The following is a 27685-nucleotide window of genomic DNA, read 5'->3' as shown; positions in this document are numbered from 1 at the left end:
GACGCACCAGAAGAGGGCGTCAGATCTCATTGAGTCACCATGTAGTTGCTGGGATTTGAAATCAGGACCTATGGAAGAAGAGTCAGTGCTCTTACCCACTGAGCCATCTCACCAGTCCTGGACTATCCTTTCTAATCACAGGAGCTGACCATATTTACAAAACTTACTTTAGGAGAGAGACCGAGCCAGCTATGATCCTAGCTCCCAGTTGTGCATGTTTTACTTTGGAAGAGCAGTCAATGAACTTGCAGCAGAGGAGTGAATGTCACCATTAGCAGGATCTATAGTGTGAAGGTTCCAGAACATACAGCACCAAGGCCATCTCCTACTGTAATACATAATTCATATTACCTATCTCTTCAATTCTATTCTAAATGTTAACGACCATAACAAAAGACATAGGGTATGAAGGTGATATGCCATTTCTAGTAGGTCCAATTTATAGAGCAAATATGTATTTGAACGTGTCACACAAATGAGAACAGACAGATTAGGGAGAAAGAGAATCAGTGAGTATAAGCTACAAACAGGAGATTTCAGTTTGGGGGAAAAAAATCGAGACAAGGTGTTTACCACAGTAGACTTGGCTTTAGCTCAGACTGGCTTTCTACTCAACCAATCCTGCCTCAGCCTCCTAAGCACAGAAATTATACGTATGCAACACTAAGCCACCCTGCATCATTTGAGTGTTACCTGTTGCCTGACTGTGTTTAGATCAGATTACTGTCTCATACTAAACTGACTATCCACTGTAATACTCCCAGAATTAAATTCATTTACTGTTTCTGAAGTGGATACTAACCATATTTCAGACTTTTAGCCTCATTAATCTTAGCATAGAAAGGAACTTAGAGCGGTGAGATTAACCACCCTGGCTGCAATGTTGGGAATGAACAAAATCTCAAACATTATAGAACATATGATAAGAGGTTTCTAGACAGCATTCCATTTAAGTCATGCTTTATTCTGAGTTACTATAAAATACAACATGAGTCAAATGTGATAATACAATTTTCTTTATTAAAAATAATTTACAGCATCAATAACATATACACAATTTCATAACTGAACTTTACCTCCAATATATTTCTATACAATACTTAACATTATTGAACTTAAAACTGTTTTGCTATTTTGTTGGCTTTAAATAACAATGATTTGTAGTTACTTAAGAGATATATATGGTTTTACAGTCACATATTATGCATAAAATTGATAAAACAAAACGAATCAGTACAGTCACCTTGGGGAACCCCACTGGAGAAAAAGCCAACATTGACTTCCTTCCCCACATCAGATACAGTGTCATTATCCAGTATCCTAGCATCTTCTCTAAACTCAAGGTTGAAAAATGTCAGTTTTTCTCATCCTGTCACTTACCATGGAGAAGAGGAATGAACACTACATTGTTAGCATATAAGCAAATAAGTGAGGCTGGCTGAGCTCTTATTACAGCTTTTAGTACAATCTCTGTGAAAATCCAAGTAGTGTGATGAAGAGATGCTGTGCCTCTCATCCAAGTACTAACAGAGGTCCCTGCCATCCTGGGAACCTTAAAGGAATAACTGACAATGGCAGTTCAGTGGCTGGAGGCCTTTCCTTTCCTTCATTTGTATGAGCAGCACAACTAAGGCACACAACAGCATGGAGCACAATGTTCTCAAGAGACTAAAATGCTGCTGTTGGTAACTGTGCTACATTCAAAATACTGACTTGCTTTTTTGTGTTCACTTTCTTTCTCCAAATATTGGTAATTTTTAGAAAATAACTAAAAACAGTCAACAAAGAAAGTAACACAATAAAAACAGGTGCCACATTTTTGCATTATTTGGCTGGAGGCAGAATCACAAGATACACACATTGGGACATGTGCTTAATTTTCCTCTCACATTTAAAACCACGCTTATCAAGAGTTTAGTTCACTGTTTCTAGGTGAGAGATTAAGAGAACCTTCAATCTGTTCCTGAAATGCAATTTTTATACCATTACTGTACTAGAAATGTTTGATTAATAATTGTTTGATTTATAGCGAGTTTATCATTTTTTAGACATTTATGTCTAGTCCTGTAGCTCTGACTACAGATGGAGTCTGTAGTCTGCCTTCAAAATATGACAGATTTTTTCCATATATACATCTGGAATTACCATTTTTTTCAAACATGTACCAGTATTTTAATACTCAACTTGTAAATTCTCCATTCCTGATTCAGGCTTCCACAGATTAACACACATGCACAGACAGACACATGGCATCTACCGGAACACAGTATGGTTTCAACGTAGCAAAGAAAACATTTACTAAAGAGACTAGTTTTGACAAACTCTAGTCCAACTAAATACATATTTTAAAAATATTTTCAAAAGACTGTATGACTGACTATGTGCGAAGTTCTCAGTGCTCTTCACCCACTGGCCCGGGAGGTCCTTAAGTTTAGCATACAAGTCCTTTTCATTTTGTGCAATGCACAACAACAGATCAGATAAAAAAAATTTTAAAAAAATCACTACACTTAACTTTTTGCTGCTAAGTTTAACTTCTTAGTTAAAAATAGGTATAGGGCTTTCTAAAATTAATTTCCAACCTTTTAAAATGATGTTAAACATGGAATAAGCACATGATGTGGTGTAACAGATACAGATGTAACTGCAAACACATGACAGACATGCAAATAGCAGTAACCACCAAGTATCTTATCTTTATGGTCAATTTTGATTAAAAAAATAGATCATAATGAAATTAAGAGTGGTATATCCCCGATAAAATAAAGACCCAAATAGCAAGACATCAACTTAAAGGATTATGAGGAAAAAAAGAAAAAGAAAAACAAACCCAACAAAACCAAACCCTTAAGGGTGCATATCTATAATTTGGATGGATAGTTGGATAGTTTATAAGTGTAAAGGAGATCTAGAGTTTGATTCAAATTGTTTCCAGCATTCATAAAAGAAGTGTGGAATGTCAGCTGGTGATACCCGATTGAGGTTAGAGGAGTTACAGCATCATGTAAAATGACCAAAACCTAATCCAAATTAATAACACCAGTGTTTGGGCTTGCAAGAGGATCATAGTGGCAAATTACTTAAAAAATTACAGGGCTGGACCATAAGAAACTATTTTACTAATACATGACAACACACAATCAGCTATATTTTGCAGTTGTTTATCTTCAGACCTGGAGTACATTTTGGCTGGACTGGTCAGAGGGGCTGTGATCTAGGGCAGGTTCTATGCCTTGCAGACATACTGAGACTAAGGCTAAACCTGACCTGCATTACAAACTAGGAATGCCAACAATTGTGTCCAATTCAATTCTGGAAAGAAAACCACTTAAAAATTCATTTATAAATCAGGTACCCACTTCCACAATTTTAGGGTCTAGTCTGAATTCTTCTATTTCAACTTGCTATTCTTAACCAACAAACAGTAGTCCAGTTTTAAAGGTGCAAAACAAAACAAACAGCTTTAGAACGGCTATTCATATGAATCTTCAACACAAGTTCAAATTCTGTCTTTATTTACAAAATGTTCTCATAAAATATACCCCCCATACTTACAGGTCTCTTCCACAACACACTTCACACGTTGATTTTAGCAATGTTAATAGCACCATTCGTATATTATTTAAAATCAAGATTTTGTTTTAGTCACTACATTGATTCATTAACATTTACATCCATGGATCAGATAAGTATACTGAAATTATCTGCAGTTCCATGGCAATGATTCCTGGGTCCAGCACAGAAGGCTTTGCAGCTACCAGTCATGAAAGATACCATGGTGAGGAGATACTATAAGAATTTTCGAGCCACAAAGTTTAATAAGCCTCCATGTTTGTACAAAGTTATTTCCACATCATTTTCAAATGATGCAATCACGCTGAACTCTTTTCCAGTACTCGTCTTTAAACAAACAAAAAGATATCTTGTGGTCAGAACTTCAAGTGTTAGTTAAGATCATTTGTATTCAGTCACTAACTACCTGATTTCTTGCCACATTTTCCTGATTCTAATTTCCTAAATTTTGAGCGCCCAATACACTTCTATTTGAAAACTTGAGACTTCCTCCCAGTGAGATAAGTAGAAAAACAGAAAAACAGGTATTTTGACCTCTAATACTAAATGGCAACTATCAGACTCTGTCAGTCTATAGCATGACTTAAGATTATGCTTCCCCAATGAAGGCATCACTCACTACTTACACTTACTACACAATAAGTATCTATCACATAAAATGTCTATTGTCCTTTCTTTTGTTCCCTTAGTTACAAAATCTTCCTCCAACCTTGAGTGCTGAACTTTTGTTTCTCTTTGGAATTGATTATTACCTGGGTCATATTTAGATCAAAACAGAAAAGAGCTAAAAACCCGACACATGAAAATGGAGCCTCAATTCTCTGCCAGGCATTTTTTTTTTTAAGACTAGTTCCTTCTACTGTCCTCAGACATGTCCTCAGACATGGGCGTATTAATAACAAACTAATAGAAAAGAGCTGCAGCTTACACGTGCTGACATCAGCATGCAATTAGAAATAATTCTTACTCAACTTCCAAACACTTATCTGAGTATAGAGCATGCAATGACATATTTTAGGATCTTTGATTTACCTTTATATTTAATGTAATTCCAGGAAAGAGTTCTTCAGGAAATGATAAAGAAAATACTTCTCTGCCGGAGAGGCCCAAGGCATCTGCATTTTCCCCTGGGAGGAACTCAAGGGGTGCTATACCAATTCCAATCAAATGATCTTTGTGTATTTTTTCATAGCTTTCAGCCAAAACAGCCTTTACACCCTGTAATGAATGTGCATTTTATTTCTTTTCACCACTTTGAGCTTTTTTTATATTATTAATACTATTATTACTATTATTATTATTACTACTACAAGATCTCCGTTTATAGCCTAAACTGGTTTCAATCATGGCAATCTTCCTGCTATATGGCCTGCTATATGGCTGAGTTTACAGGGTATACCACCATGTCAGCCTTATAGTGAGTATTTTAAAGGAAAAAATATCTATTTTTGGCTTTGTATAGTTGTTTTTGATAGAATATCCCACTACTGAGATTTGAGTTGAATAAGGTATCTATAGAAGCCTTTTATAGATTGCTCTTTAATAAGAGGTCACATGCCTTTAATCCCAGCATTCAGGAGGCAAAGGCAGGTGAATCCCTAAGTTCTGAGACCAGCCTGGTCTACAGAGCGAGTTCTAGGACAGCCAGGGATACACAGAGGAACCCCAATCAAAAACAACAAAAAGTAATAATAATAAAAAGGTAAGTAATTTGGCAGATTGATAAATTTAGAATTAAGAAACAGTGCTATCAGCATTAAGGTCTGAGTTAATCTGCAAATAGAATTGAGGTTTTGAGATGAGACCTCTAGCTCTAGCCCTACTTTGGCAAATATTTATTCTCTAAAGAAAATGGGCTAGAGAGATGGCACAGCGGTTAAAAGCACTGAATGCTCTTCTGAAGGTCCTGAGTTCAAATCCCAGCAACCATATGGTGGCTCACAACCACCGGTAATGAGATCTGATGCCCCCTTCTGGTATGTCTGAAGACAGCTACAGTGTACTCATATACAATAAATAAATAAATCTTAAAAAAAAAAAAAACAAAAAACTAGAGCAGCGGTTCTTAACCTATGCTTGTGACCCGTTTCATAGGGGTTGCCTACGACGATTAAAAAACATAGATATATACATTATGATTCATAACAGTGGCAAAATTACACTTATGAAGCAATGAAAATAATTTTATGGCTGGGGTCACCATAATTGTATTAGGAAGGTTAAGAACTACTGAACTAAAGCTTCTAGACTTGGCTTCTCCACTAGAAAAAAACAAAACAAAACAAAAAAAAAACCATTTGTTTCAGAAGCATTTTAGGACATCTTCCCCCTTAATCATACATTCTTCATCTTTTTTCTTCCTCCAAAGTCTGAACTGCACAAATACTTGTTCAAATACTTTATGTTAATTCTGTACTTATACATAAAAAATAACTTGTTTTGTTGTTGTTTGAGACAAGGTCTCTACATAGCCCTGACTGGCGTGGAACTGAATTTGTAAATGAGGCTCATAGAGATCCTCTTGCCTCCACCTCCAGAGTACTGAGATTAATGAAGTGCTACACACCTAGCCCAAGAATAAAATTTTAAAAAACCACTCAATCAATTTTCACTCAAAGTCCAAACCCCCTACTGAGAAGGAAGGTCCTAAACTGAGGCACACTGGGATTTTACAGGGGATATATATGACATAAGATAGGGATAACAGATAGCCCAAGAAACCAGATTGTAAACAAGGATGGAGCTAGCCTGTGCCTCCTGTGTAAGTTGTTGTCCTTGAAGAAACTGAATAGCCTCAGAGAAAATACAAAGAGATGAGTTTCTTATTTGGTCAAGGTGTGTGAAATTGGGCTACCTGAGTCTCTTGACAAAAATTATGTGAATAGGAGGTATTGTTATACATGAAAGTTAGTTAAGGGGGCTGGAGAGATGGCTCAGTGGTTAAGAGCACTGACTGCTCTTCCAGAGGTCCTGAGTTCAATTCCCAGCAACCACATGGTGGTTCATAACCATCCATAATGAGATCTGTCACCCTCTTCTGGTATGCCTGAGGACAGCTACAGTGTACTTACATAAATAAATAAATAAATATTAAAAAAAAGTTAAAGATGGACTTTTCTCTCTTCACTGCTTCCATACAGACTTCCATATCTATATAGATATAGATATACACACACACATACATATATAAAGTTGAGGTCTAATCAAATTCAGAGTAGCAAAATAAAGTAGAAATTTAAAATCTTAGATATAAGATCAATGAAAACAAAACTCATAAATGTACAATCCAAATAATCATATTAAAAAACCCAAATAAGCCAAATAAACCTTGATATGATGTTATTGACAAAAAAAGAATATTAAAAATTAAGATTAAGAATATAAAAGTTGCCAGGCAGTGGTGGTGCTCACCTTTAATCCCAGCACTTGGGAGGCAGAGGCAGGCAGATTTCTGAGTTCAAGGCCAGCCTGGGCTACACAGAGAAACCCTGTCTCAAACCCCCCCCCCCCCCCCCCCCCCCCCCCCAAACACACAAAAAAGGTTAAGAATCCATACCAGCAAATAGGGTCCTTTGGCAGCCCAGTCTCTTGAATTTCCTGAACCATATTTTTTTCCTGCTAAAATTATCAGTGGGATACCTTCTTTCTGGTACAGTTCTGCAGCTTCAAATACATCAAGCTGTAGATTAAACAGACAGACAAACACTTAACAGAGAAGCTGATCCAGTGAGCCATGGCCAAGGCACTTTTGTATATATCCTTACCGTCTGTCCCGATGGAAAATGAATTGTTTTGGGAGCTGGCTTCCCAATAAACTTATTAAAAAGCTTGATGTTTGCAAATGTGCCTCTTGTCATCACAGCATCATTACCTCTTCGGGCTCCATAAGAGTTGAACTCTCGGGGAGTAAGGCTATAAAAAGTTATGAAAGACAGTTTTCATGCCAAGTAGAAAATGTTAACATTACTGAGTTGTAAAACCTGTTAAAGGCTGTTGTCTGTGCCCGTAACTTTAGTCGATCTCAAGCTAGTACAATAAGTAGGGAATACAATGACTATACATGGGTTTATCGAGTTTATCACTGATCTATAAACACACACTTTCTTAGCTAATCAGCCTCAATAATCTGAGGCAAATCTCAGATCCCACTTTCTTCTTAAAAGGCAAGGGCTTAGGTAAATAGCCAAGGTTGGTCTCAAACTTACAATACTCCAGCCTCAATCTACCCTGTAAGCAGCTACAACACTAAACAGTTTTAGAGGCCAGAATTACTGAGCAAAAATATCAACAACTAATTTTTATCAGCTTCATTTGATCTTTTATACAGAAGCATCAATACTTTGAACTTGTACACTTAAAAAAACTTTTTACGCCGGGCGGTGGTGGTACACGCCTTTAATCCCAGCACTTGGGAGGCAGAGGCAGGCGGATTTCTGAGTTCAAGGCCAGCCTGGTCTACAGAGTGAGTTCTAGGACAGCCAGGGCTACACAGAAGAACCCTGTCTCGAAAAACAAAAACAACAACAAAAAAAAACAACAAACAAAAAACAAAAAAACTTTTTACTTCAGGATAGAATGATAGAGACCAGTGGTTTTCAGCCTTTCTAAAATTCTATGACCCTTTTTATACAGTTCCTGATGTTCTGGTGACCCCCAACCATAAAATTATTTTTTTGCCACTTCATAAGTATAATATTGCTACTGCTGTGAATCATAAAGGAAATATCTGATATGTAAGCACTGTGAAACGGTTGGTCAAACCCAAAAGGGCTCATGACCCACAGGTTGAGAAACACTAGTTTAGATAGGCTCTGGATGTCCAAATTTTCAGAAAATTCTGAAGTGATGAAAACTACTAGACTAAAAGAAATAATACAAAACTATATATTTAAAAGAAGTAGTAACTGATTTTTCTCTGTGGAGGATAATTACTATTATGACCAGGATAGAAATCATAGCTAAAAGTTATTAGATAACACCAGAAAGATGGCTCAGCAGGTCAAGGAACTTGCTGCCAAGGCTGACAACAAGCCTGACAACAGGAGTATGGATTCCCAGGGTACATGCACAGAACTGGCTTGCATGTTTACACACACATACATACTAAATAAAAATGCAGTAAAGGGGCTAGAGATGGCTCAGCGGTTAAGAGCACTGACTGTTCTTCCAGAGGTCCTGAGTTCAAATCCCAGCAACCACATGGTGGCTCACAACCATTTGTAACGGGATCTGATGCCCTCTTCTGGTGTGTCTGAAGATAGCTATAGTGTATTCACATAAATGAAATAAACAAATCTTAAAGAATAAAAGACTATTCTTTTAAAAAAATGCAGTATCAAAAGGACAAGTATAAAAAGTATAAAAAGTATCAAGAGGAAACTTCGTAATAAAAACTACGGTATGATTTTGTCAAATCAAGCTTCATAGCTTCAATTATTATAAAGCATTTCCATGAAAAATCTTGACATTTGAATTGCTCATGCAACAAAAAATGTCCAAAGGTTAATCAACACTACAAATAAACTTCCTGATACCAAAATAGTTCTTTAGTTTTGTTACTTACACAGAAATGAAAAAATGCCTTTCTAGTTTTAAATTTGTATCTCTTTGGCTCTATAGTTTAAATTGCTTGCCGTTCTTGCAAGGAACCTGAAGTCAGTTTACAGAACCCATGCTAGATAGTTCACAACTCCAGTTCCAAGGGGTTCAAAATCCTCTTCCTGTCTCTATGGGCAGTACACACATGGTGCATACACAAGCACAGGTGCATACACACATACAAAAAGTAAAACATCTTTAAAATAATTTACCTCCTATATAGTTAGGCTATTCAAATTTGATCCTTTCAGTCTTCTTATGATATTGATACATATCAATCCTAGCCTCACTGATATATACTTTATAGCCCCATGAAGCACATATTTGCTACAATTTAATGATGGGAAGCTGGTTAGAACCAAATGGTCAGACTCCATTTGGTGTGTCAAACTAAGCTAGATTATTGCTTCTAATCGATTATTTCTTTATACTATAAAGGCTTCATTTACTTGTTAGTTTGAATAAAGGTAAATTAAAAATAGTGACTTCAATTTCTAACATTATAAGGAAAGCAGGTCAAGGTGCTACTTACTTACAAGGTGCTAAAGACAAATGTGCGAACAATGAGATCCCTAAGATAGCATGTATTTACTGGATATAGGTATATGACCATAAGAAAAGCTTCTTAATAACAGAGAAAGAGAGAAAAGCAATACCTGGAGACATGGCCACATACATACCCTCTGTTTGTCAAATACTTAGCAGCAGCACTACTCCTAGCAATACTTCCAGCGGGTGATATATGGTCTGTAGTGACAGAGTCTCCCAAATACAATAGGACATGGGCATTTTCAATAGGCTGGAATGCAGCTGGCTCTTTGGTCTAAAAAGAAAATATTGAAAAGGCTGAACTCTCCCCCCACTCCTTCTTTTTTTAAAAAAAATTGTAACAATCTTTAAAGATGAAACAGTACACCGGTACTTACAAGTTTATCAAAAAATGAAGGGCATCTGATGTAAGTGGACTTCACATCCCATGGGAACAGCACTGAGTCTGGAGCGTCTAAGGAATTCCACCGTTTATTTCCCACCTGCAAATATGGTATGAGGAATGGACCAAGAACAACTCAGAAAATGAGACTTTAAAAATATCCACAGTAATAAATAATACTTAGGTAAGAGTGAAAGGGAAAAAAAGCTATATCCACCTGAAAAATCATGACATTTTTGTACAGAATAGACTTGCTTTAAAACTTTCAACCCACCAAATTTTCAGGAGCAATTTTAAGTGCTAAGTTTCAATGCAACATTATTATTATTATTATTATTTTATTTTTTCAATGTATTTGTCTCATATCACCACCTGTTAGTCTTGTCTTTAAATGGAATTTAAGTAATAACAACAACAACAACAACAACCCCTCATTTCTCATCTGTCTCCACTACTACCTCAACGGTCTAGTCTACCAACACTTTTGACTATTATTAGACATGAACTTTCTGATTCTATCTTTCTTATCCAACTCTCTCCCTTCAAAACAGTGGGTTAGAGAGATTATTCAGAGGTTAGGAGCACTGGCTGCTCTTTCAGAGGACTCAAGTTCAATTCCAAGGACCCACATGTCAGGTCCTAACCATCTGTAACTCCAGTTCCAGGAGTTCTGAGCCCCATCTTCTGGCCTTTGCAAGCACCAGGCACACATATAGTATAGGATCATACACAAAGGCAAATACTCATACATATAAAAAGTATAACTAAATGTCATCTTTTCAGCCATCTTATGTAAAACAGCAATTTGAGCAAGACAGTGGTATATTCCAGCATCCAGGAAGCTAAGACCGATAACTAAAGTTAATGCTGGTCTGATCTACAAAAAGAGGCTGTCTTCAAAACAAAACAATTTCCCATCTAACATGCTTTCCAAAATTTGAACAACTGATCCTTATCGCAATTTCCTTTTCTATATATATATTTAGCATAATATGCAATTATTTACCTAATCATTTTCTTCTTTCTTTTCTTTTCTTTTTTTTTTTGGAGACAGTCTTGCTATGTAGTATTGGCTGGCCTGTAACTAACTCCCTAGACAACCAGGATGGCCTCTAACTAATAGTGATCTGCTTGTTCCTGGCCCCTTCGATGCTGTGATTAAAAATGTGCATCACTACATCCAGTATTCTTTTTGAAACAGAGTCTCATACTGTAGATCAGGTTGTCCTGGAACAACTCATGATGTAGCCCAAGCCAGCCTTGATTATCCTCCTGCCTCAGCTTCCCAAGTGCTGGGATCACAGGAATCTGCAAAACTGGCTAATTCCTTTTTCCACAGTTCACTGTCTTTCTGTGATAGACTGCTTTTTGTTTAAGTAGTAATTGCCACACAGGCATTTTCTGAATACTCTAGTTTATACACCACTTTGAACATAAAAGACTGTATCTGCTCATTTGTAAACAAAGGTTATATTTTATAAAGACAGTACTCCTGGTCATAGGGAGGTAAAACAATGGCCAGGATTTTAGTGACAGCAAGCATTAATTGCTTGCTCTTACTTATTTTGATTTTTGAACTATGTGACTAGGAATGACAAATATTTCATTAAGTAACTCAAAATCAATTAGAATATTCTAGGTCTTTCGCCTCATAATTAGCAATTCAGATATAAAATAATATTGAAAACTATAAATTCACCAGAGATATTGGTAGAATTACAGAAACAACAGTAGCCAATTTATAGAACCAGCCCGGATGCCCATCATCAGATGAAGAAAATGTTTTATACGACAGTAGTAGTTTTATTCAGGATTAAAAAAATAACGCTGTTTGTCGGATAAATAAGATGGACTGGTAATCATCATGTTAAGTTAAATAAGTCAGTTTCAAAAACATAAATATCAGATGTTCTCTCTTACTTGGAGAATCTAGATTCAAATATAATAGTAGAAAGAGGACAAGAGGGAAGAGGAATAAGGGATGATAATACGAGAGTAAAAATAAAGATAAATATTACATATGTAGAATCTAGATTTAAGTGTTTGTGTGTGAAAGAAAGAGGAGAGAAGGGGAGAGGGAGACAGCACACAAGAGAGACAAACTGACTTTTTTTGAAGAAAAATAAAGCTAGAGACCATTATGTTAAAATAAGCCAGACTCAGAAATACAGATATTGTATTGTTTTCTCTTATGTGAAATCTAGATTTCAAAATAAAATATATGTACCAAATGCATGACATTCTAGCTGAGAAGTTCATTGGATAGAAGAATGTTATATTGCCCATGTTTAAAGCTATAAAAGAGAACAGAACAATGAGTAGGCAGAAGGATTAATGGGTGTCAATCACTTGACACTGTGTTTCTGAGTTTGAGACCTAGAAGCCATGTAAGCAGGATGTAAGGCTGCAAGCCAGTCTTATGGATAGAATAGAAGATAGAGACAAGAGAATCCTTAGAAGCTTGTATATCAGCCAGGCTAGCAGAGGCAGTGGCAAGAAAAGAACCTTTCTCCAATATGGTAGAAGGTACTAACATCCGAGGTTGTTCTCTGACCTCCACACATGCCATAGTATACACAGGCCCACATTCATATACATAACAAACACACACACCATTCACATACAAAGATTTGTAAATGTCTGCATGAACATGAACACACACACACACACACACACACACACACACACACACACACACACACGAATGTAGAAGGGATACTGCTTGGGAAGAGGAGGAGACCAGCAGGAAATAGTGGGGAGGACAGTGATACAAACATAAAAATGTCATCAAGACACCTCTGCCCCCCAAGGGTCTCACTGAGCAGCCCAGGCTGGCAGGAACTCAGAGTTCCTTTGCTTTTGTCTTGAGAGCTGGGATTAAAGGCCTATGCCACCACCAATGTTCTTAACAGTTTTACACACACACACACACACACACACACACACACAGAGCTTAAAAAAAAACAAAAAAACAAAAAAAAAAACCCTCAGCTATAAAAACTGTATATTCAAAATTAAAATTTTTTATTCTGTCTAGAAAGCAAGACACATGGATCGTGCCTGAAGTCCCAGAACTTAGAGGACTGGATTGCTGAGTTCACAGGTCAGCGTGGGCTTTGACGGGTGAGATCTCAGTCAGTATGAGCTACAGTGAGACCTTGCTTCAAAATAAAGAACAAACTAAAAACAAATAAAGCCCCACAAGACTCTTACCTCTACTTTCTCTTTTAGTGCTTTAAACATGGACAATATAACATGTTCTTCTTCTATCTGATGAACTTCTTCTCGACTAGGCCAGATGTCATGCAGGTAAATTTCCTTGCCCGTAGAGTCAGTACCTGATCAAAATTTTAACATGGTATTCAGTACACATATTAATACAACAACTGAAAACCAACACCTCAAAGCATTCCTATCTTTTCAAAGAAAAGTTACAGAAATCAAGTAACTAATTTAACAACCCGGTGTGTTCCAGGTTTAAGTATTGCAAACCAATTACACTTACATCTTACATTCTTCACATCAACACACACATGGAGAGCAGAAAAGTGAACGGTGTAAGAAAGTAACAAGTATTGCGTGTTTTCTTTCATACCAAGAATCTGGTTTTAACAACTTTTGGGAGAAAGTACGCACAAGTATGCATATAAGCATACAGGTAATAGATAGGAAACACACCTAAAGGCTCTGTCTGGAAGTCTATATTCACTGTGCCTGCTATGGCATAAGCCACCACTAAGGGCGGAGAGGCGAGATAATTGGCACGGACACAATCACAAAGACGACCTTCGAAATGTTTGTTTCCAGATAAAACTCCACAGGTAACCAAATCACCCTAAGGGGGAAAACAAATATACTTGATTCAAGAGCTTATATATACTCACACAATTATAAAATTTGTCTGAAATAATATAGTTCTGAGAGCCAGACAAACAAAAAACCATTTCATTAAGTTTTAAGCACAGAACTACAATTCTTATACTTTAACAGTTCCTTGTATTACTAAGGAATTACTTTTAAAATGTAATACAAAGTAATTCTTTGTATTATTTTAAGATCCACAAGTTAATTTTCCCAAGAGTTTCAAGTATAAATATCAATATACACAGTCTGTAATTTACTAACAAGATATAGTTAAAACAAGCTGGGGCAACTCTCAAAGAAGCTCACAATCCCACTCATAAGTGTGTCTGACTTCTTAGACTAGCATTAATTAACCCTGATGCTTAAATCGATACTCAAGTACTCTTATTAAAAAAATAAACAATAAAAACACACTTAGATGTGCTAATCTACATTTTACCTGTTTTACTGCATTCAAAACTGCTTCTGATAAAGGTGCTGTATTTCCTACACACGTTGAACATCCATAGCCAACTATTTCAAACCTGCATTTAAAAAGTGAAACATGACTGGATAGTATATCATATTTGTAAAGAAAGGACAGGTATTATTTCTTTATTTTCATTATCATAGTAAGATTACTATTTGCTTCATAAGAATTAACCATCAACGTACTAATTTCATTTTTTTTCAAGACAAGGTTTCTCTGTGTAGCCCTGGCTGTCCTGGAACTCACTCTGTAGACCAGGCTGGCCTCAAACTCAGGAATATGCCTGACTCTGTCTCCCAAGTGCTGGGATTAAAGGCGTGCCCCACCACCACCTGGCCTAATTTCAGTTTTAAACACTAAAGTCTCACTGGTAGCATGTTCTTTGTACTGATTATAAATCTTAGAAGAGCCCACATATCCACAGTATCTGTATTAGATCAAAAGTATTTATCAAACAATATCAGAAAGCTCCTCTGCTATAACTAGAACTAATAAAACCACTTTTTAAAAGAATCATGTGTTTCTACTCGAAAGGCATATTTAAAACTATAAAGCATTAGGATGACCTCACTATAGCAGTTCATCAAAGCTCCCAAAGGGGAAGGAGGCACTCTAGTGGGAGTAAACTCTCAACAAACCACACCTAAGAAGAATCCCTGACAGGAATTCTAAAGTAAGAGTATAAACATACGCCTCTAAATTACTTTAGCTGCTGTTCTAAAAGCAAAATAAAAAATCTAAAATTTATGAGGTTTTTAAAAAGGACTGATAATTTATGAAGAAATATTATTTTCCAAAATTATACTGTCATCACTTAACTATAAAAGAAATGTAAAAGTTGTTTCTCTTAAGCTACACAGATAAATTAACTTCACATTGCAGACCCAATAACTTTGCAAAACCTGAATCAAGACAATTTGTTCAATTCCCCCCACTGCTCCCCAATACAAGGTTTCTCTTTGCCTTGACTATCCTAGAACTACCTCTGTAGACCAGGCTGGCGACTTACCCACAGAGATCCCCCTGCCTCTGTCTCCCAAGTGCTGGAAATAAAGACGTGTTCAATTAAATTAATCCAACCTGTACTATTCTTTTAGTCTTTTCTAAACTGAACATGACTCACGAGAATTAGGTTCTCCCTCACCTTACTCTTAACAGTACCCCACTGTGACTTAGTTTCCCCTGTCCTGAGGCTACAGACCATGTGCTTGACCTCCAAGTGCCTCGGTCATCAAATACTTCCACCTGCTTCTTAGGCGCCAGACTGTGTGATAATGGCAAGGGGACAAGAGAAGGGCTTTCACAAGCCCAAGCACAGCAAGCACGGCGTTGACAGGTTGACTTTCATCTTTCCTTCTCCCCTTGCTAAAATAAAAACCATTAAACTGTATTGCTAAAGTTGGTTCCCAAGTTCTATTCTTTTATTTGTCACTGACTCATTCCTGAGACTAAACACCAAGGTCCAACAATCAAAGTTCATTATCTGGCTATCAAGATTTACCAACTCATCCTAGCACAGATCCCCCCTTTTCTCCTTAAGAATCCACTCCTGCAAAAAAACACAAGAAACAAAAAACGCTTGCTTCTTGCTGCTGTGCTATCTGCCTTGGTAGCCTCCCCTATCTGCTTGCCCCTCTGGTATAAAATCTCCTTTGTGCTGAGAACTTGGTGTCTGGTGTATCTTGTACCAACTCTGAGGGGGCCATAGACCCTTAGAAGTGGTATTTTTCCTTTTTACTTCTTTTGATTCCTAACAAATATATTTATCACCTGCTGAATGCCGGTCTAGGTGTAAATAACAGTAAATGTCACTTACCCTAGCTTGCTAAGATAAGGTAACACTCCACTTGAACTGAGGTAATGTGTAACCATTCCACTGCCTGGAGACAAACTAGTTCTTATATAGGGCTTAACTCGTAGACCAGTTTCAACAGCCTTTTTAGCCAAAAGACCTGTAAAATCAACAAACAATGACTCAGACAATGTACCCCTACCTCCTTCACATTAGAATAAAAACCAAGAAAAGGGTGTGTTTAATATCACTGACTACAATTTATAGTAAAAAGTTCAAATTCACAAAAAGGATTTTTACATTTAAGATTTAGTTTTTAATGTCTATGCGTGCTATATTTGTATGTACACCTCATGCCAGAAGAGGGCATCAGGTCACATTATAGATGGTTATGAGCCACCATGTGGTTGCTAGGAATTGAACTCAGGACCTCTGGAAGAGCAACCAGTGCCCTTAACTGCTGAGCCATCTCTCCAGCCCATAAAACTTTAATATCATTTTTGGAGGGGAACCTAGGGAAGGAGATATTGTAAATAAAGAAAACATCTAATAAAAAAATGTAAAAAAAAAAAAAAAAAAGAAAAAAAAACCTTTAATATCATTACTCTGAACATTTTACTGTACCTATTCAGTTCACTGAAGACAAACTGAAATTTTTAGTAAAGTGTCATTATGTTGCAAATTATCGGGGCTAACATCATAGCACACAAACAGGAAAAAAAAAGAGCATTCGTATATAACTGCTATTGATTGAATCAATGCCCTAATCATAATAAACAAAGAGCAACTTAACATTGGTAATGCTGTCACCTTGTACACAAACTGATGCTACATGTCATTAATCCCCCATTTGCAGAATATACTGTGATGGTAAGCTGGTGGGAAAAAAAAAAAAATCGCAAGCAATACCTGCTGTGTAGTGTTAACTTCTAAATTTACTGAAGAGACAGAAACAATTTAAAATTAATAGATACATAAACTATTGTTTTTTTCAAAAGCTACCTTCTGTGTAATAAAAATACTACAAATTAATAGCTCCTAACAACTTAAAAATGTCAGTGTCAATATAAAACACAAACACGGATACATATCTAAGGATGGGAAATATAACAGGAAAGCAAACAGGAATTTACATAAGAGAATACATAGTTATAAATACCGACCCACCTGCAGCAAGCATCACAGATGGATTGCAATTATTGGTACAACTGATAACTGCAGCAATGACCACGGATCCATGGGACAGTTTATACTCACTTCCATCATAATGAACAGAGACAGTATCACTTTGTTTTTCTGCTGCAACTTGGAAGCCTTTAAATCCAACCTATAAATTTGTATGTAAATATTACAGATTTGGTAGGACTACTAGGAAACACAACTTGGACATCAAACTGTGACACATGAGGTCTACACCATTCCGAAGGTGCAATTCATCTTAAACAAGATTTGAATATTTATAAGAGAAGTCTAGTGCTGTTGATAAGCAACACTTTTTTTATACATTAAGTGATTACAGCCAACGACCCAGAATCCAGTCCCAGCGCAGACATTTCCTAGGCATTCCTGCTTACAGGAATGCTCAAAAACATGGTAGACTCTCTTTCTAGTCTAAACATCTGCCCCAAATGACACAAGTGTGTGAGTGTAGAAGAGATGTTAAGATTTACTATGAGTTAGTAAGTGCTAAAGCTGCCTGACAGGTGTACAGCAATTCATCAGAGATCACCTTACTGCTGAAGAAGTTTAGCATTTTCCAAATCAAAAGTAAGGAAACTATAAAAGCAAGGATTGGGAGGTAAAGCCAACTCTACTGTGTCCAAACAGACTGAAGTGACAAAACTACAGCCATGACTTTACAGACAAAATTAGAAACCCCAGAGTCAAGGTTATTTTGTTTGTGTTTTTTTCAAATTCAGTGAGAATAATTTACACAGTGCAATGGTTTCTTCGTAGAAGGAAGCCTATAATAATGATGTCTAATAAAACATTCTTCAGTGATGTAAATAATGCCTGTACTATCATGCAGCTGACTACACTTGAAAGGAAACCACTGTGACTGAGAAACCTAACTTTATTAACTTTTGATTACTTTAAGTAGATATAATCCAAACTCTGACCTCACAAGGCTGCTGGCATATACACAGCACATGAAAAAAATAAAAAAGCAGTAGATTGAATTTAGAAATCAATCCCAAACACCGTTGGCTCTTTACTACTTAGCACATAGCATAAAAGTAACAATAAAATAAGTTACCTTTTCATTTAAGCAAGCCTGAAAATCACTTTTCATATCTGTTACAGCAACTCTATCCTGAGGCCTTTTTGGACCACTGACAGATGCAACTATTGAATTCAGATTAATCTGTATCACCTAGGAAAACAGAGGGCGGAGGACGAAAGGAGATCAGAATTTCCAAGAATAAATACAAAAGCAAATATTACTTTATAAGCAGAATGAGTACATCATTTTAATATAACTTATAAAAAATATGGTTTCTCCTATGCTTTTTCTTTACAAATATAAATACTATCAAAAGGGCTGAGGATATAACTTAGCTGCTAGAGGGCTTGTCTAGCATGCAAGAGGCCCTGGGCTCTACCCTGAGCATCACACAAAATCAGAGTTGATGATATACTGCTTGTAATCCAAGTACTTCAAAAGCAGAGACAGGATGATTATTAGTTCAAAGATATCCTCAACTATATAGTAAGCCAGCCTGGGCTACATAAGGCTGCCCTAAAACAACAACAAAACCCAAACCACTGTCACAACAGAAGCCTGTACAAGAACCTCTGCTCATCATCAGCTCACTGCCTCTGAGTTCTAATCCCAGCCATGTCTCACTCTTAGATCATGAAGCTAACTGTTAGTAAACATTCCCCCATCACCGCATATATGACGCCTGGTCAACAGAGCATACTCAGGCAATGTAACAGAGAAAAGTTTTCATTCTGTGTGGCTTCAGAGGGTCTTACTGGCTAGTTTGCTATGAGATGGCTTTTATTTCTTGGTTAAAAAAATCATTATTTTTGTTAAAATCTGCTTCCAATTAGCTATTTTTTCTCCAAATATTAATATCTCCTTTGAGCTTTTATTTTATGTGGTCAGGTACAGCAAATTTAATAATTCTTCTTTATTACAGTCTTATCATAGCCAAGATTATTTTGAAGGAACCTACTATATTTAATAGATTCAACTGATCCTAGTCTTTGACCTAAATAAAGACTGAAGGAATTTATTATTTTTTTAGAAAATTAGTTTTATTTTATATGTATGACTATTTGCCAGCACTGTATGTATGTGAACCACGTGTCTGGTACCTGTGGAGGCCAGTAGAGGCTGTCAGATCTCCTGGAGCTGGAGTTACAGGTGATTATGAGACATATGGTTGCTGGAAACCCAACCAGGTCATCTGAGAAAAGCAGCAAATGTTTTGATCCACTAAGTCATCTCTCTAGCCTCAAGAAGTTTCTTTTGAAATCAATGTCTTGATGGATTTTAGCTTTATTTCCAACTATTGCCAGTTTACAAGGTGAAAGAGGTGTTTTAAAACAAAAAACAAAAACCATGGGCAACTTAGGCAGCCCTGGTTGGCCTTGAACCAGCTTTGATTTACAATTCTGCTATAGCTTCCAGAGTCATGGGATTCCAAGTATGAACGACCATCCTTGGCACAGCTAGGACTTATCTGTGTGAGGTATGGTCTTCTATTGTGTTGGCTGACCTTAAACTTACTATGTAAAGGTGACGATGGAGCTGCACTTCTGGTGTGGGTAGCCAAGTACTGGAGACTGAACCCAGGGCTTCATGCATGGTAAGGAAGCACTCTGCCAACTGAGACATAACCCCAGCCTCTGGCTGGGTTTTCTAGTAAGTAATCAATTCAATTTTACTCTACCAGTCTTTTTTTGTTTTTTGTTTTGTTTTGTTTTTTTGTTTTTTTTAACCGTGGACAATAGAAGTCAAAGGGAAAAGAAAGCGGAAGAGTTAAAAGATTTGTCTTACAAATTTGGTTTCTACATTTTTTATTCTGACTTTCAAGACTCGTCTAAAAATGCTAGCTATGGCGGCTTATAGCTATAATCTCAAAACATTCAAGAGACTGAGGACAACTTCAAGATCCTACTACAAACAACCTTTTGAACGTACACTCTCATATTCTGTTCCTTCCCTCTCTATCTGTCATCTTTTCTGTCTCTATTTCAGTTCTACAAACTAGAAACATAACATCAAAACCAAGTTTCCTACATGGAAATCATTGTGTTCTAGCTTAGGGGAAACACAAACATGTAAATATTCTAATTAGTTTATGTGAGATAGAAGCACGCTACAAAAAACAAAGCTGTGTGGAAAAAAAAAAATCCCTGCCCCCTGGGGGGAGGCACAGCAAAACCATAATACCAAATTGATACCAACTTTCTTGAATGTGAATTCTACCTATGGCACCAAAAATATCCAATAGATAAGAATTATAAAGTACTTTGAACATTTAAGACCATATAACAATAGAACGATCCAAAATAGTCATAAACCAGATGCAGAAATCATAAAAATTGCAATTTGTGGAGCAGTGGGAATATTATAGTGCTCATCCTAAATCAAAAAAAATTAGAATTTAGAGTTGATTTTTTTTTCTTTTTCTTTTTTTTTGGTTTTTCGAGACAGAGTTTCTCTGTGTAGCCCTGGCTGTCCTGGAACTCTCTGTAGACAAGGCTGGCCTTGAACTCAGAAATCCATCTGCCTCTGCTTGCCAAGAGCTGGGCATCACTGTCCGGCTAGAGTCGATATTTTAAATACTTAAAAAGCTAGACCAGGAGCTGGAGAGATGGCTCGGTTAAGAAGCTACACTGCTCTTTTATAGGATTCAAGTTCTGTTCCCAACATTAACTCTAACTCCAGGGGATTCCTGGCCCCTGTGGGTACCTATACCCATGTACATATCTGTTCTCATAATTAAATATAAATCAAAATGGTAGATTTTACAAAATGTTGCAAAATTTACTAAAATCGGAATCTTTCTAAATATCATTATAAAATCAAAATAATGCATCAGAAATGGACCTTCTGATTAACAGCTATCACTCATTAAACACTTACTACATTGCTGGAACTGTTCTACAAACTTGCATTTGATCTAAGAACTCGGTGGGGCACACTGCCCAAAGCTACCTAGCCAGTAAGTACTTATAAATAGGATTATGCACAAGTGCTTATCCTTCTACTTGCTCCTAGGTGAGTTACTTGCAAATACCTGAGAATATTCAGGTTCTGAAGAATTCTCATCATTTCGAAACAATTTCACAGCTTTAAGGTATTTTTCCATTGACTCAAGTTTGGTTTTGTCAAAACCTAAAAAGAGGAACAGCAAAATAAAATGTAGTAAAGAATTCTGAGATTTTGATGACAGGGATGAGGGATCACTGCAGTGGTGAGCTAAGTCCACTTACTCATGAATCCTTGACTTGCACTTGCCTTTTGCTCTGTTTACCCTGGACAGACTCCACTTACCAGTCCAGCCTGCATGAGGAAACCTCATGGACATACCACACTGGCATATATGAATGGATGTGCTGACAACCCTGAGTCCACAGCTGACATTCATGTGAGTACAGTCTTCAGAATTCCAGACCTAGCTTGTGAACTGTGCAGTTGAGGCCCTACACACAAAGCAGCAACAAGCTCTTTCTGCTGTGCCCTGTCTGAAATCACTGACCCACTGAAACCATGAGGCAATAAATGATTATTGCTGGGTTTGTTTTTAATTGTTCAGGACCTTGTGGCTAAACAGCCCTACTACTGTTTTGTAAACCACTAAATTTAGGCTAGTTAAAAAAAAGAATCACCAGTTATCTTAACTCAGATTAGTATGTAAGTAATGAGGTGAAACAGAGCTGGAGTTCAATAAAGACAGTTTAACAGAGGCAAGGGTTAAGAGAGAAATGCTCGTAAGGAAAGACACACCCAGAACATGAGTGCAGGTTTCTCAAAAAAGCACTGTCTTGTGCATTTTATGGTAAATATATCTTTTCAGGGGTATCATATAATCTGTCTACTGGCTGTTTCATTTATTCACTCATAATATGCCTACAAACTGAAGAACACAGATTCTCTCTCTCTCAAAATGTATTTTTCATTAGAGATAAGTGGCTCAACAGTGGCTTCTTCATAATGGAAAGGAGACTTACTATTCAGACAATAGTGGTTTTATGAAATACCAAGTATCATTTTGAAGGTGGCTTCTATAGTGATCAGGGTTATCAAAGATCCTAGCCAATCAAGCTACACAAAGATCTTGAACCTGCAACCCAAACTGTTTCTCACTCAAAAATCTCTTGTCCGCTTGCACCTCTACTAAGGCTAGGTGAGAGGATTGTTCTGTATAAGGAAAGGTAACATGAATATCACTGGTTTGAATAATTCCTTTAACATGTTGTCAGTGGATCACAAGGAACTATGTTTTGAGGAGATTTTTAGGGACATAAATTAAGATTAGAGTCACTGTTTCAAAATATAAGTTTGATAAATAATCAACAGCATATATGACATAGTAGTTTATTATAGAGAACTATCAAACAGCTACAGTGGAAATACAATCATTTTCTATTCTCTTACCTGTATGTTCTAAATGTCGTAGTGTCACATTGTCAACAGGGAAAAAGCTGAGAATAGCACCATATTCTGGACACATGTTTGCTATGGTAGTTCTATCAACAATAGATAATTGTGAAACTCCACTTCCAAAGAACTCAACAAACTTTCCAGCCACGCCTACTTGCCTGAGGTGCTTTAGAGATATGCAAAAACAACACAGCAGAAGCAATGGTAAAATTAGCATGGATTTTTAGAAAAGCAAAAGTCAGATTTTTTTCTATAAAGTTAAAATTTTAACCAATACTAATGATAAGGTCCTTTACTGTATGAAACAAATTCATTCTAATTTTACTGGTATTTTAAGAAGAGGAGGAAGAAGAGGAGGAGGAGCGCATGGTGGCCCACACCGTTAATCCCAGCAACTGGGAGGCAGGGGCAGGTGGATCTTTACAACAGCCAGACCTACATAATGAGACGCTGTGTTAACAACAAAATAAACACCCCAATGCTCAAAAAAAAAAAAAAAAAAAAAAAAAAAAAAAAAAAAAAAAAAAAAAAAAAAAAAAAAAAAAAAAAAAAAAAAAATCCTCAAACCAGAGACTATCTCTGATCCCTCAGAATGCCCACACAGCTGGTGGTCCTTTTCCTTCCTAACAGCACATAAGACAATTGTATTCTAACTACTGCTGGCATCCTGCAGTTTAAGAAATAATATGAGAAAAAATATAGTGAACTTAAAATTATATGTTGCTGTACAAAACTCTTCTAATTATTAGCATTAGCTTAAATACTTATAGCAACATTATTCTAGGTAAATTCATTTTGGTCAGATTTAACACGTGGTTTACAGTGAATTCCTCCAAAAATCATTCATTCCTACCAAGTAACTGAAACAACTTCTTATCTTTGGGGTTTTTTATTACTTATTTTTACTTTACATGTATTGATGTTTTTGTTTACATGTATATTTGTGTTCATTGACCACAGAAGCCAGACGAGGGTGTTGAATCTCCTGGAACTGGACTCCAGGCTCCTGATCTTAGTTTTTAAGGATAAAAGGAAAAAATAGGAGGGGCTGTAGAGATGGCTCAGTGGTTAAGAGTATATATACTCCAGAGTACCTGAGTTTGGCTCTCAGCACTCATGTTAGGTGGTTCACAATGGCCTTTTAACTCCAACTCTCTACGTAGTCCTAACTGTCCTGGAACTTGGCTGTATTGAACAGGCTAGCCAGCCTCCAATTCACAGAGATCTACCACCTGTGTGCAGAGGTTAAAGGAATGTGCCACTACCCTGAGTGTAAATAGAACATTCTTTTATTTTTTGAGACAGGTGTTCTCTGTGTAGCCTGTAGACCAAGCTGGTGTCAAACTCACAGAGGTCCACCTGCCTCTGTCTCCTGAGTGCTAGGAGTGAAGGTATACACCTCCACTCTCCTATTCCCCACTCCAAAAATCCAAGTGGTCAAGTTATTTATTGAGGCAATAATACCTGTTAAGGGCATGGACTCCTGGGTCAGAAGCCTGAGTCTACTACTTACTGTTTAGGTCTGTGCTCCTCCTAGGATAAATGATTAGGCTGCATGTATTTTATTTTCTATTAAAATTACAACAGTAACTACTTTATAAGTTTGTAATGAGGTCTTCTCATAAATGTGTTGACAAGTTACAAGTACACAATGATTTTTTTGTTGTTGTTCTTTCAAGTATATATTATATGTTACACTTGTTATAATTACTATGGTAACTTTATGATACAGGTAATAATGTGAGAACTAGAGGTGGAGGCATAAATCCCAACCCCATAAATATCTTGTGGGGCTGCTCCACTTACATAGATGTTCACTAAGTGAGTCATGGAACAACTATCCTTTGAGCTTACCTTTGTAATACCAAGGACAATATCTATGGATGTAACAAAAGCATTGGATGACCCAGTTAGCTCACATCCAACCACCTCTGGTAAAGTTAGAGTAACTGGCAGGCCAAGCATAACTGCCTCTGTCTCAATGCCTCCAACTCCTGTTGAGAAGGACAAGGGTATCAGCACAATTTAAATTAGCCATGCACCTTCAAAAACCTCCCATGATTCATGAGCGTGACTTATATAGCATCTTACAAGGAACACACTTTCACTATGGACCCTGAACCTGACCTTCTTAAAAGGATGACTCCACTTACATAATTAATAAAACTAGTACTTTAACTTTATATTAAATTTAATCATTTTCTGAGTATGTTATGCACGGTTCGATGAGTAACAAAAAACACCAAGATGTACGAATGCAACCCGGTCTATATCTATCTTAGTCTAAGAAATGGAATCCAAGAAAGGGAAAAAAGTTCAATAGTTATAATACTCTATAAAAAAAGTTTGGGGTAGGCACACCAGTCATCCTCAGCATTCCTTGGACCTCACCATCACCACTGTACTAACTGCCTAGAATGGTACTGTCGAGACACTGGGCAATTTTTTTGTCATAAATCACCTTTACTATATAATTTACAAACTCTTAAATCTGTTCCTTTGTTGCTTCAAAAAGGCTCTTTGTCCCCTGATAATGTTTTTGGTATCTCTTCTTAAAAAGAAATGAAATATACTTACTTACCCCACCCAAGAATCCCCAATCCATTCACCATGGTTATATGAGAATCTGTGCCAACTACACTGTCTGGGAAGAGCAGGTCCGTTTCTTCAAAAACTACTCTTGATAAATATTCTAAGTTCACTTGATGAGCCATTCCAGTTCCAGGAGGGATGACTGCCACATTCTTAAAAGCTCCTGAGCTCCACTATGTTGTTTGGATTGAAGAGACACAGTGTTATTATCATTAGTGCATTGTGTAACTTTGTATTCATAATCAATAAACATTGACACTAAAATGTTAGCCAACTGCTCAATGTGGCCAACTCCAAGTTTATAATAAATACTAAAAATACAGATATTGAGCCTATGCATTCTCATGAACATTAAAACCCAAATTAAGCTGGGCATAGCTGTATACCTATAACCCCAACAGTAAGGAAGATGGAGAAATTATAGTTCAAGGCCTTTCTCAACAATTTACCAAGCTCTAGGACAGAAACTGTGCTCTAAAATTCAAGGAAAGCCAAGGAACAAGATTCATCCATGGCTCACGTAAAATACAGCCAATGATTTCATTAAATGAGGTTTCCAATACTATGGTACAAGAAAGTCCCATGACTATAAAGCTTTTACTAATCACAATTCTAAATCTAAAAACTTTAAATAATCACTATTTTAAAAATGTTAATCAAGAATTCCCCAAATCATTTATACCTTGAAAAATTGAAGCCTCTCTCGATTTCTCCCAAATTCTACTTCTTGATTTTTTAACACTGTCTCAGGTCTAAAAGGACAAAAAGCTGGTATTAAATCCGTGTATTATTAAAAAAAAAATCACTTGCCTTGAGTCTAAGTCTTCACTGTCAACATTTAAAAATAATCTCTGTAAGAATTTCTCAAGTTATTTTTTTTTCAGAATTATTTTCTTTCTCATCAAGAAAGCTCTTTCTACAGCATACAAGACAGAAACAGAACTATTACTTTACTGAGTATAACAAGTCAGCACCCTTGTATAACAAGTTAGCACATGAGTGCTAAGACTGCTGTGGGAAGCCAATCAGACCATGACGAAGGTAACTAAGCTGTGTTGGAAGGAAACGGGACAGTGAGTTTTATCAGTGAACATGTGCACTCTCGTACCCCTTTGGATCTTGTGCCACTTAAAACACAGGGAATGAATATACTGAGATTTGAACAGTGCCTTACAGTTTAAAGAGACCTTTTCACAAAGTCTTTTATTCAACTCACTGAAAACAGAAACCTCTGCTTCATGTTTAAGTAGATTATGTGGGTTATAAATATAGCTTACAGGAATTTATGATTTAAAACTGCCTAAGTTCTCTACTTCAACTAACGGCTGGTGACTTTTCTAGAGATATCAATAAAAGTTAATTGTTGTATGTAACCTGGATTCAAAAAATTGTAATTCTTTGTGAACTTTTTAAAAAACAAAGCTTATTTTAATAATTCACAGCCAAGAGAATTTTGTAGCCACAACATTCTATAGAGGTTTACTCCATCCTTAGGGAACAGTATTCTAAAGTCATTCCTAGTAGTTCACAGAACTTGGTGCTACAAAATTCATTTGTGTGTTAGGTTATAACATGATTTCAAATCAGACTGCTGTCAGGGGCCAAATGGTAAACTTCCAACTATCTAAACTCTTCCATTTCTTCTTCAAATTTACAATTAACATTTTACTGATGCATTTACAAACTGCAAGACTCACTATTTTCACACAAGCAGAAACTATAAAATAATATTCTGAAGTTAACACTAAAAATTGAGTTTAAATATATTGTTATATCTTTAGAAATAAAAATGCCATAGCAAACACTTTGTTCTGCAGTTATAAAGAGACAACTTTTAAAAACCAGAAATATGTGAGGCTGGATGGCTCAGTACTTAAGACAACATACTGCTCTTGCAATGGTCCCAAGTTCAGTTCCCAGCACCTACATGGCATCTCACAACCATCTGAAACTACAGTTCTAGGGAGTCTGGCACCTTCTTCTGGCTTCTGAGGGTTCCTGCATGTACACAGGGCATTTTAACTCATGTAGGTAAATGCATATTATATAATGAAATAAAAGTTTTCTTAGTCATTCTGAGTCAGTATTATCAGAATGCTACTTGGTATATATACTGCTCTTTCAAGTCAGCACTCTTAATAACTAGGAAAAATGGTTATTAAGAATAAGGAAGCCGGGCAGTGGTGGAGCACGCCTTTAATCCCAGTACTTGGAAAGCAGAGGCAGGTGGATTTCTGAGTTCGA

The 27685-nt window shown here is 36.6% G+C and overlaps 1 protein-coding gene across 1 annotated transcript in view; it reads right to left on the bottom strand.

Annotated features, from left to right (window-relative positions):
- Positions 1-1000: 1000 nt before the first annotated feature.
- The window catches only part of Ireb2 (iron responsive element binding protein 2), a 48549-nt gene continuing 21864 nt past the window's right edge, over positions 1001-27685 (bottom strand). The window contains exons 6-22 of the mRNA XM_031345980.1: positions 26124-26193; positions 25431-25614; positions 24704-24843; positions 22844-23015; positions 21483-21580; positions 18485-18601; positions 17395-17554; positions 16252-16387; positions 14406-14490; positions 13781-13937; positions 13316-13440; positions 10098-10202; positions 9852-9994; positions 7338-7485; positions 7130-7252; positions 4606-4791; positions 1001-3900 (exon numbers count right to left, since the gene is read on the bottom strand). Of these exons, the coding sequence (XP_031201840.1) occupies positions 3790-3900; positions 4606-4791; positions 7130-7252; positions 7338-7485; positions 9852-9994; positions 10098-10202; positions 13316-13440; positions 13781-13937; positions 14406-14490; positions 16252-16387; positions 17395-17554; positions 18485-18601; positions 21483-21580; positions 22844-23015; positions 24704-24843; positions 25431-25614; positions 26124-26193 (2260 nt within the window). The 3' untranslated portion in view covers positions 1001-3789. The remainder of the gene's footprint in view (positions 3901-4605; positions 4792-7129; positions 7253-7337; positions 7486-9851; positions 9995-10097; positions 10203-13315; positions 13441-13780; positions 13938-14405; positions 14491-16251; positions 16388-17394; positions 17555-18484; positions 18602-21482; positions 21581-22843; positions 23016-24703; positions 24844-25430; positions 25615-26123; positions 26194-27685) is intronic.

Source organism: Mastomys coucha, unplaced genomic scaffold (assembly GCF_008632895.1).
Source record: "Mastomys coucha isolate ucsf_1 unplaced genomic scaffold, UCSF_Mcou_1 pScaffold23, whole genome shotgun sequence".
In the NCBI taxonomy this organism is placed as follows: Eukaryota; Metazoa; Chordata; class Mammalia; order Rodentia; family Muridae; genus Mastomys; species Mastomys coucha.
This window is presented reverse-complemented; position numbering and strand designations above follow the sequence as displayed.